This window comes from Quercus lobata, chromosome 7 (assembly GCF_001633185.2).
Source record: "Quercus lobata isolate SW786 chromosome 7, ValleyOak3.0 Primary Assembly, whole genome shotgun sequence".
Classification (NCBI taxonomy): Eukaryota; Viridiplantae; Streptophyta; class Magnoliopsida; order Fagales; family Fagaceae; genus Quercus; species Quercus lobata.
The window spans coordinates 5138387-5150320 of NC_044910.1; the positions used below are offsets into that span (position 1 = coordinate 5138387).

Below are 11934 nucleotides of genomic sequence, written 5' to 3' on the forward strand. Positions count from 1 at the left end.
ATGAAGTCATGATCAGTTGTGAAGAAGCAGTACATGTTGTCTGTAAGTACAAAATTTGATCAATATATTTCAAATTAAGGAACCAGTGCATACAAAAAAACCATGCATAGATCCTAAATAAACCAGAAGGCTTCAATAAACACATAACCAACCTAGAAAGGAACCAATATACTTAAATCAACTCATTCCTACAACAATCCAAGAATTGAATCTGGATGGACAATCATGTGATGAATAGCCCGCAAAATTCTAAATGCAACTGATGAGCAGCATGAAATGGTTGCAGGGTAGAATATGTCAGTCAAAAAGTGGAAGAATCATTGAATATGAAGACAGTCACGATCTGCAGCAGGCAAGAATTGAATCATAGCAGAGATACCAATACTCTTTGTAGGGGATGGACATCCATGGCAATGGCGAAGGAAGAGCAGTACCCAATGTAGAAGCTACCCTGAACATATAAAAATGTGATAGATATAGATAAATAGATAGATAGATAGATAGATAGAGGAACAAAGTTTGAATTTCAGTAACTACAAAACGATAGAGCAGCAAGAAGAAAATTAAATAGGCAAAGAAGACACCTTTTCCCAGTGACGACACAATGAGTAAATTTAGCAAAAAAAGAACCAAAAACCCTAGAAAAGACATTTTTATAGTGAGGCACAACAAGCTCTCCTGAAATATAATTTCCAGTGAACTTGGATGTAGAGCTGGATGCTTTGATTCATTGATTGTTGTTCATCTCATGAAAAAATTTATGGCCAATCATTCACTAGAACCTTTCGAATACCTTCCCTAACAGCCAAATTAAGCAAACATTATGCAAAGCAAACTACCGTGTGGATGCTCTTGCTAAACTTGGAATTTCTGTAATTAGTACTTATGTTTTATCCGATAACCCACTGCTTGTGGTGGAGAATTTGGTATCCTTGATAAGAGGGCAGATCTTGTAATAGACTTGTGACTATTTAATTTCTATGCATATTCCTATTTTCCCAAAAAAAAAAAATATGTATTCTTTTTTTATAATTCCGTCAAAGCTAATTAGTCATAAGATACTTGAAACTCATGTCATAAATTTTGAGATTTGAATTTTGTTTTCATTTATGGCTTGGTCTTTGACAATTAATTTCATAATTTGTTTTCATTTTCAAAAGAATTATTGAAGAACACAATACGTATAAATGTTAAGCCAAAATTTGGCCCCCAAAGAGTTGCTTGGATCATGGAAGAGATGACTTTCATTTCAAGCTTAATGGATCAACAAAAAGCCTCAGTTCACCAAAGATTGTGGATTAAAGGTTCCTAAATTTAGGATTTTGGATTTAGACGAACTTTTTTTGGTTAATCCAGTGTTCTGATCACAAGCTAGGGGAACTCTACATTTGGTAATTGTGGGAAAAGAAGTAATTAAAATTTCCTTAAAAAAATAGGGTGATCTGAAATTTGCCACTCATGTTTATGTGTACGCACCAATGCATTTGAGAGAGAGAGAGAGAGAGAGAGAGAGGGTACAGAAAAGCATGGGATTAAACAATAAGTAGCCAAATCACAATACTCAATTAACTCTCTTTATCCTTTCCAAAATTGGCCGACTCAACCAAAATAAAATACAAAAGCATTCACTCCATTTAAAGATAAGGCATGCCATTTTTAGTCTTACATCACTCATCAGTGAACTCAATACCAGACATAGGCACCTTACCAATTATTTGATTACCATCATCCTCATCACCAACATCCATGGCAGATCTTTTTTTGACATAATCTACTTTGAAGTCATAGTCATCATCCATGGCATCTTCTGGGATTGATTTTTCAGCTTTTTTCCTTCTCTTCTTCTCTGCTTTCTTCATCTTTGTATTAAGCATACCTTCAACAGCATATAACTTCTCATTCTGCCTGCTAGTAGCAGTTTTTCCTTTGTTCCTGCCTTCTTCATCTTCTTCACATGCCATGGACACATCGTCACCATCATTATACATGTCTTTGGGGACTTCACCACTTTGGATTGAATGTTTTGGTTCATCATTCTAATGCATAAAAATGCAAAAAGAGTTGGACATTAAGGTATTAGTTTCATACATTTAAAAAACAACGTATAATGAAAACAATGAGGAGGTGTGCTCCTCTCGGGGATGGAGATTTGGAGCACCCAAAGTCACTTCACAGCCTAAGACCATAAATAGATGCTTAAAACTAAGAGAGATCACAAACCTCTAGTAGATCCTCATCAAAATTGAGGGGGCAACTCGGAGGAACTTCCACAGGGTTGAGATCATCAACAGACTTGAGGCTTCCAATGAACGAAGATTCAGTGTCATAAACCTCATCAATGTCAAATTCTTTCCCAAGCTCAGAAACAATCTTGGCCTCTGAAGGCTCTCCTTGATTCCTAATTGGGGGCATAGTGTAATATGGAATCTTACCTACAAAAAATCAAATTATTAACTTACTTTTTTATATAAGTAAAACAATAGATAATTAGGGGCATTCTGAGAATCGAACTCAACACCTCTAACACCCAAATTATTAACATCACTTTGCATCTTTATATATTACAATTTGCTTTTCCTGTTCTCCCCTTGTTTGTTTGCATATTCCCAGGGCACATAAACCATAAATGCCTAACACATACCCTGATTCCAGTCATGCAGAACAATTCTTGCAGCAGCTTCCACATCCACAACACCACCCTTTTTCAGCTTACCCCTAACAGTAGCCACTTTTTGAAGGAAGTCATCGACTGAGTCAAAGCTAGGGAGCTTGTACAGAGTTACCAACATGCTGGGTGGGCAACGCCTTAGAATCTCCTTCACTGCACAGATGGGACAGGGACAGTATAATATCAAAATCCGCTGATATAACTTAATATAATAACACAGAATCCACAAAAATTTTACTATCCAAAGGACTTCTTCCTAAAGAAATATGCACCAGAATTTCTAAATAGATCATTTTTCTTTTTTTGATTTGTAAATAATTTTGTTTGATAATTCAATAGTTGGGGGTGGGGGGATTTGAACCTAGGCGTCTCTGTTAGAAACACTAGTAGGCGCCAATTGAGCTTAATAGATAGTGGAGAATACATATTAATAGAATTTGACGTCACTGTAGCTTCTTTAATTAACATTTATTGTCCTTGATTCTATATATGCAATCTCCTTACATACAAAGACAGTTGGAGGGAGAATGCGAATTAATAAAGGAATAGAATGCTGTATTTCCTTTGCCACATGAAAAGGTACTCAAGCAGAATAGCAAATAAACCAGCACAAGGACAAAGGATGAGTTCACTCACCTGGACCAATCGGGTCATCCAACTTCTCGATTCTTTTGCAATTACGAAGAGTTATAGATGCATCATTTGCTCCAGATCTAAGCATCACAACACCAGGGCAGTCTAACAATTTTACATTCTTGTCTAACTGAACCTCTTGCATAGATCTTGTTAAGCCAGGAGTAGAACCAACATTGACAACATGGGATCTCTTTAAGCTATTAATGAGACTACTCTTACCAACATTAGGCAGGCCAATAACACCAACTGTAATTGATTTCTTGATCTGCCATAAATAACAGAGCACAATTGTTAATATGGCTGGCACTATTATTCAAACTCTAAAACCCAGATTCAAAAATATGGCATGACAAGTACCATTCAGTAGTAAAAAAAAAAATGGTAAAATAACCTTCACCATGGTTCCTAATTGAGAAGCTTTAATATGTAGAATAAAAACACCATTAACACAGGTTTTGAAGGCCATACTTTGAAAACAAAACTTCCCTAAAGAGAAATTAGGTTTTGGTCAACTAAGCATATATTTGCCTGATATCCACTAGAACAAAAGAAATAAGTATTGCATAAACAATGATCTAACTGACTCATATCAACTGAATAATCATCTACTTTTCAAACCTATTTCACCTCATCCATAATATTTACTTTCCAAACAACTGCACAAAGACTCTTTGAAACAATAACTAACGTCCAACCAAGTAGAATGAGATTTAGCAAGTCAAGCAGACTCCACATGCTATCATATAAACTAATTTGTTCAAAAAAATTCAATGAATACATGTTGCATGCATGCAGATCAAGACAACACAAGCACAGGTACAATAAAAAGCATAATGCTATATCACCAATGGGACACACGTAAGTCATTGTGAATTAAATATATGGTCATTGCTTGGTAGACTTACATCATGGCTTCTTGAGTAATTCTTCAACAATTTAATAAGCGTCTCAGCTCCTAGAGAATCACTAGTTTGTAGAAGATTGCTTGGATTTGCTGCCTTTGAGCTTGATTTCCACCCTAGGTTTGATCTTTGCTCTTGTGTACTGCACTTAAATGCAACAGCTGGTAATTCTTCCCTAAGATACTTAAGCCACTTCTCAACGGCTTCTCTAGGAACAAGATCTGAGACACAAGTGACAAAGGTAAATAAAACAAGATGAAACCATATGGACAAGGAAAATAGGTGAGATATCTCTCGGTCATTGCATGTAACATAGTCTATGAACTTAAATGGCAGCCATTATATGATTAATTGCTGTTTGATTGTGAATATACAGAACAGACTCAGAGTTATATCTGTCTATTATTAGAATGATGGTCCTCTGATATTTTGGTCATGCCATTCCATTACAAATCTAATCATAATGTGCGTTTTAACTGTTTTCATTTTCTAACTTATCCAAATTTATATGAACATAAGAGTCATTACACAAAACTAAACACCTTAAACATGCATGAGAGAGAGAGAGAGCAAAAGATTACCAATTTTATTCAGAAGCAATACTAGATGCTTATTAGGGCCTGCTTTCATCACCAAATTCTCCATATCAACACAACGAGTACCTAGGGGATCACGAGCATCAAGAACTTCCAAAATGACATCTGATGCTTCAATGACCTTCACCAACTCCTTGTAAAAAGCCCTATCTGAGTTATCTGTTTGAAAATAAGAGATGTTAAAAGTAGCACAAAGATAAGTACACATAGACAGTAGATCCAATGAAAAAAAAACTTCCACCAAGAACACATATTAAAAAAAAGAATCAACATACCCCGGTTTTTCCCAACTCCAGTGGAAATATCTTTAACATTGAGTTCTCCAGGAGAAGCAGATGTAGCCAATTTAGAGCTATCATCATCCTCTAGTAACCCCAACTTTCTCTTTTGAGCCTGTAGAGTACACCACTATGAATATAAGGATTGAAGGGACAAAGCAAAAGTGATAACTGGTTGCATTCCATATACATTAGAGGAAGTACAACAAGGTTCACAACTAATCAGAAAACTATCACAATTTAAGTTTCACCCATGAGTGATTGTTAGTCCCCAAAGTTTGAATTGATAACTTTTTTTTTTTTATAACACAAAATTTTATTAGAATGAAAAACAAACCCAGTACACCAGCAGTGTACTAAAGGAGAAGCACTATCAATTCAAAATACAATACTCAAACAATTCTAAAAGCAAGAAACAAGGCGGAGAAAGAAATGAAGCACTCCAATCCAACAAAGTACGAACGAAGAAGGATTTAATTTCAAGGATAGTCCGCTCACATCACTGAAAACTTCTGAAATTCTGTTCTTGCCAAAGGCACCACATAGTGCAATGTGGCACAGCCTTCCAAAAAGCATGTTTCTATGCTTGCCGAAAGACCCCTGCCAAGCTGTTGAATTAATAACCTTTAGTCCCTGACAAACTTAAAGTGACCACTCTTTAAGATAGGTAGATAATGGTGTACCACAAAGGATGCCATTACCTCTTGACTATCACTTAAACCCCTAAAGTCATCGTTTCGAAAAAAAACATAAAGGTGATCGATTTTAGTCCCTAAATAGCAAACTTAGAAGTGATTGCTTCTAGTCCCACCCTATGGAATCAACCAAATTATGTATGGGACTAAAACAGTAATGCTACAGACACCACAAAGTAGGCAGGTTTCGTTGGGTTCTCATTTGGGCCCGCCACTAACATCACTTTATCACGTATTTTGTGAAAAATCTGTGTCTCTAGACTAATTGAGACGAAAATCATTAGCAAACTGTATTCAAGTCTTTATTTTGCCATGAACCCAGAATTTAAAAAATCCTACTTTATTCATAAAGCAAATGTATAGCTCCAATCAAAATCTAAGCATGCGAATGAAGTTTAGCAAATATGAACCATACCCTTTCTTTGCGCAGGGCTTTCTTTTGTTCCAATTCCTCGATAACACGGGAGCGGCGAGCTTCAAGAGCCTTGAGCTCCTGCTCCTTGAAAGGCCAATCATTGGGAATTCCAGGGTCTTTCTCTACCTTATTCTTGCGATTAAGACCCAATTTCTTCGCCTCCTTCGCTTTCTTCCTATGGTGCTCCTTCACTTTCCTTATGATCTTGTGCTTCTTCTTCAAAGGAACCCTCTTGCTCTTGCTCTCTGAAACACAAACAAAATAAAGAGAGATTTTTGAGAAAAATATAGGGAATTTTCAAATTGGGAATTGTGCGAAATTTTCAATTAGCTTACTTTTGCTCCTCTTCACCATTTTTGAGAGAGCTTGGAATTACCGTACAGATCAAAAAAAAAAAAAACGAAACCCTAATTTCGTTTTCTAGGGTTTTAGCTAGGGTTTACCGGTTTAGTGACTTTAGTCGTTTAGAATGAGATAAAATTCGAATTCGGGTTCGGGTCCGGAGTCCGGACCAAACAAAAAACCAAAAAAAGATAGATAGTGGTTGAATTCGTTCCATTGGATTTTTTTTTTTTTTTTTAATTGAGGTCATTAATAATTAGCTAATAAAAAAAAATTATAAACACTTAGAAATAATAATAATAATAGTACTAAATAAATAAAATTTTCTAAAGCAATTAAAATTTTTTCATAATGTTTTAATTTAGATTATTATAGTTACTAATATTTAGCTTGTACTTTTATTGTTCGGGTGGTCCCATATTATGTCAAATTTGAGTTTAAATGGGATGGGATGGGATGGGATGGTAACCACACACGTGAACCCTTTTTGTCATTAGAAAAAAAATTGTTATAATATTTAGTCTTCAATTTTACTTTTTAAAGTCTAATAAAAAAATTTCCTAAAAAAAAAAACTCTAATAAAAATTTTGGAGGGACAAACCTCTCCCTTAGAAGGTATTATCCGCTTTGGATGAAAACCCTCACGGATTTGCTTAATCCCACATTGTGGAAAGACGCCTCCCACCTTCAGCTTATAAACACTGAGGTGTACCACTCATGTCACATGAGTGGTACACCTTCACTTAGGCCTGCCTTTTTGTGGGAGAAATGAATCTTTCCCCAATCAAGTATTGTCCGCTTTAGGATGGGCAGGGTCGACCCTTGCTCCCACCCGCACGGATTTACTCAATCCCACATCGGAGAGAGACGCCTCCCACCCTTGCCTTATAAGCATTAAGCCTAAGGAAGAGTGTACCAATCAATATCTAATTGGGGAAAGATTTGCTTCTCCCACAAAAATCAATTATGATGTGTGTATATACTATATATTTATAAACAACAAATGCATACATGCCAAATCTATAGCTCCGCGTTTAAGCCTCCCTAGCCAATCTGTTGGAGGATAAAAAATATTTAATTTTTCCTCACATGTGTTTGGTTTGAACTTGGAATGATAAAAAAGTTGAGTGATGGAAAACTCTTTTTTTTTTTTTTAATTGGGTAGAAAAATGAGAAGATAGAAAATGTAGTTTGTATGAATTTTCTCTTATGTACCTATTACATAATATATGGGAATAATTTTTTTTTTGAGAAAATATATAAGATATAATTAGACACATTATAAAAGTGACACAAAACAATTATTACTTTATTAAAATTGCTTTCTCGATTTATTTATTTATATATAAAAAATGTGATTAATTAAATTAGTTAAAATAATATATTAAGGGTCCATTATACCGCTTATTTTACTGAAAACTGAAAACACTGTAGCAAAATAATTTTTAAATGTTTGAATAGTGCCGTGAGACCCATTTTTAATGAAAGTTTTTTGAAAAAAGAGGTTTGTGGGTCCTGTAAACAGTGCACAGGACCCATTGGAAAACCACCACAGCCACATAAACGCCTTCTATAAAAAATAAATCCAAACGGATATTAAAAAAATAAAAAATAAAAAACACAAATTTTAGATATTTTCAAATTAAAAAAAAAGGTACACATGATGTAGCCCAATTGGGATATCAATGGGCAACAAACAGCGAAACAAATGTGGTTTTTTTTTTTTTTAGAATATTAAACTTGGTACGTTGAGTACTAACCATCCAAACTAACCATCAAAGGTTATAATTATTTCTTGACTTATTTGATACAAATAACTTTGCTACAATAAGAGATAAATGGCAAAGGTAGTGTAGGGACCAGAGAATAATTACAACATCCCTCTTTCACTCCCACCCAAAAAAAAAAAATTATGGCTTGCTCAACCAACTTCGACGGGTCTAATGATAGGTGTCCTCCACCAAAACCCGAACTACTCTAGTCAACTGAAAAACACTACAAGAACTTTCGAATCTACCTAGATACGATATCTATTAGGCCTTTTGCAGCTCAAATTTGTATTGGCTTGACTTTCTGCGTTTAAATCTACTCAGATTCACTTAAATTCGGTGATGATTGACATTGAATTGCTTAGATCAGGCAACGTTTGGCTCAAATTTGCTCAAATCCGGCCGAATCTCTCTCCTTAATTCAGATCCGATAAAGATCTAACACCCTCCACCCACCACCACTCCTTCATCGATTTCGACCAAACCAACCGATCATCCGCCAAAGCCCAATCCGACCCGACCTGTGGTGGTTGTCAGTCGACCTTGGGTCTTCACTTCTTCCACTCGACTTGAGCGGGTCGAGTGGCAATTTGATCTCAAACTCGATCAGGTGAGTGAACAGCCCTAGTCCATATTATCAACCTTCCCAAACAATAGGGCAGATGGGGAATTAGTTTATTACATACCAATCACCTCTCCCAAATATCAACTTCAATACTTATTAATTTTTAGTTTCCTCCACTATTTCAAGTAAAGTTAACAGTAAGAGGCAAAAAAAAGTACAATTTCTTTTGCTAACTAATAAAAACATTATGAAAAAATCTTATATACAACAATGCGCCCTTATTTAATTGCTCTTGTCATTTGAAATGACATGCAACTCATTCTTACCTACACATAACATAAAAAATTTGCTCATTAGGTAAATTGTATTTCCTGACATGAGGTGAGTGTGTTATTCTCCTCTTTGTTCTTTAATTATTATTAGCATTAATTTTGGGTAACTTTTGATTGGGAACATTATTTCAATTACTAAGACTCATTTTGGTAAGATTTTGACAAATTATAACTTAGAAAAATGATAGATTTCAAAAAGTTGTACATAAATAAGTTAGGCAAAATAAGCTAGCTAATAAGTGATTAGCCCGGAGTACTACATCTTTTCTTCTTTTTTAAATTTCATTTATGTAAAACTCTTTTACCAGAAAATTTCAAACTCTTTGTAGTTCGTAAGCTTGTTTTTTTTTTTTTTTTTTACCATGATTTCAAACTCTTTGTAGTTCGTAAGCTTGTTTTTTTTTTTTTTTTTTACCATGATTGTTTTAAACTCAATTTTTTGATAGTGAGTTTACAATATTTTATTTTTTGGAGTTTGAATTTCTAATCAAGTGAAGGCATAACAATTTGGATATTCTAACCATCTTCAATTATATCAAATGACAACATTAGTTGAGTTGCATACCTCTAATAATAGTGAGTTATGAAAGTTGGTAGAGATTTACAGTTGGTATTAAGAGAGTTAATTTCGTATCAGATATTGTTTTGATTTGGTTTTTAGTAGCGATTGATATTTGTGTATTGTTTTTGGAGTTACCGCTATTTATATACTTACACATACACATATGTGTTATTATTATTTATGTATATATGTATTTATTTATTTTTTATGTTGGGTATATTGCAAATTACATCCTTTAAGTTTGAAAGTGTTTAGATTTTACACTTTAAAGTTTTAGAATTTGGATTTTTCCCCATGAAGTTTGGAGGTGTTTAATTTTATACCCTAATATTTTAGAATTTGGATTATACACTTTAAAGTTTGGAGGTATTTGGATTTTACACCTCTAAAATCTGAAACTTCGGGGTGTAAAATTCAAACACTCCCAAACTTTGGGGAGTAAATCCAAACATCCCTAAAACTTAGGGATAAAATTTAAATTCTAAAATGTCAGGAGTGTAAAATCTATACATCTCAAAACTTCAGGGGAAAAATCAAAATTTTAAAACATTAGGCTGTAAAATCTAAACACTTCCAAACAGGTGTAATATGCAATTTATCCTTTTATGTTTATTAACATATAATTCAAAATCAATATATTTTATAAGCACAAATATTTGCTTAAATACAATAATCCAATATATTAGTTTAAATATAATGTAATATATATATATATATATATATATAGTTAAACTGTTAGTATTAGGTGCCTCCAATCAATAATTTTAAACTTAGCTGAAGCAGTTTTATTAGGAACATAACTACAGTAGAAAATCAAATATTTCTTCTTTTGGGCAAGATACAGAGATGTGACATGTAAGCTTAAATTTGATTGTATTATTACTCCTTTAAAAAAAGAACTACTTTGAATTGTATAATAGTCAAAGTACAGCAAGAAATCATGTGAGTTTCTCATTCGTCTCCTTAATTTTGTTAGAGAGCAAGACGTAAAAGTCATCTGGGTAAAAAAGAAAAGGAAAGGACAATATCCCCCATAAAAAAGAAAAAGAAAATAATAAGAATAATAACAACCAAGCTTTAGCCTCAAATTTTAGGATTAGTTATAGATCCTCAACAAACTAGTTAAATTGGCTCCATTTATTCAAAAAAAAAAAAAAGTTGCTATTTCTACATGGGGAAGCGACCATGTGGCATTATGTAAAAAGTTGGGCTAAGATTATTACCCAAAACCTATGATATTTTTCGTTTACTTCATCAGGTTAGCTCAAAATGTCATAGGATGAACTACGGGTTACAGGCGAGAAACCTTTTATGTAAAACGTTTTCACTACAGTTACTAAGAAATTTTCTCAATTCTCATACATGAAAAAATATGGTACATTTTTCTCACCCGTAAAGACAAAGAGCAGTATATAACCTTCTTATCTACTTTTGGTAGTGGACTGAACATTGTACCTACAAATTTTCATATTTTTAGCAGGTATATCTGTGAGCATTCTCCTAGGCACAACTAAATCAACCCCAAGGGCCTGGTTGGCTGGTGGTTTTTTTTTTTTTTTTTAATTGTTATCAGTCGTAAAGAGAAATAATAACAACTAGCCTTTGAGCATGCGCTCATGCGCGTGCTTAAAGGCTCTTCTATTTTTTGTGTAAAGATTAATAGTGTTCATTCATCATAATTCGAAAACATTTTCAAATCATAAAATATCAAGGAGGTGTGATAATATTTATACCAAAAAATTATTTCACTCGCAGCAAAACTTCCAAATGCTTAAACCCAAATCTATTATTCAATAGATTATAGTTAGAGTAAACAAAAGTCATGAAAAAAATAGGAATAATGAAAATGAATAACAAAATATTAACCAAACTACAATATGTCTTCAATCAGTGCTAGCAAAAAAAATCACCCTACTAAAAACCATGTTGACTAAACAGTTTGTTCCATGAATTCCCACCCATTCAAACAAAATATGTAAAATACCAAAGCCAATGAATGTAATGGGTATAAAAATCTAAACAACATATTAAGGGAAAAAAAAAGTACTCATCCAATGGGATATTTTGTTGAATAACTTCCGGGCCTCCTTAATTACAAATAGCAAGTAGTAATCTAAGGAGCCAATAATAACATGAAATTAAAAACAAATAAGAAATGTACATATCTGTTCACA

At 33.8% G+C, this 11934-nt stretch overlaps 1 protein-coding gene across 1 annotated transcript; it reads right to left on the reverse strand.

The window, feature by feature from the left end:
- Positions 1 to 1514: 1514 nt before the first annotated feature.
- LOC115953966 (guanine nucleotide-binding protein-like NSN1) lies at positions 1515 to 6635 on the reverse strand. The gene is made up of 9 exons (XM_031071804.1): positions 6526 to 6635; positions 6191 to 6435; positions 5078 to 5195; positions 4788 to 4961; positions 4210 to 4427; positions 3305 to 3569; positions 2642 to 2821; positions 2221 to 2432; positions 1515 to 2036 (listed from the first exon to the last, which is right to left on the reverse strand). The coding sequence occupies exons 1-9, from the start codon at positions 6542 to 6544 to the stop codon at positions 1668 to 1670; spliced, it is 1800 nt and encodes a 599-aa protein (XP_030927664.1). The 5' UTR covers positions 6545 to 6635; the 3' UTR covers positions 1515 to 1667.
- Positions 6636 to 11934: the final 5299 nt, after the last annotated feature.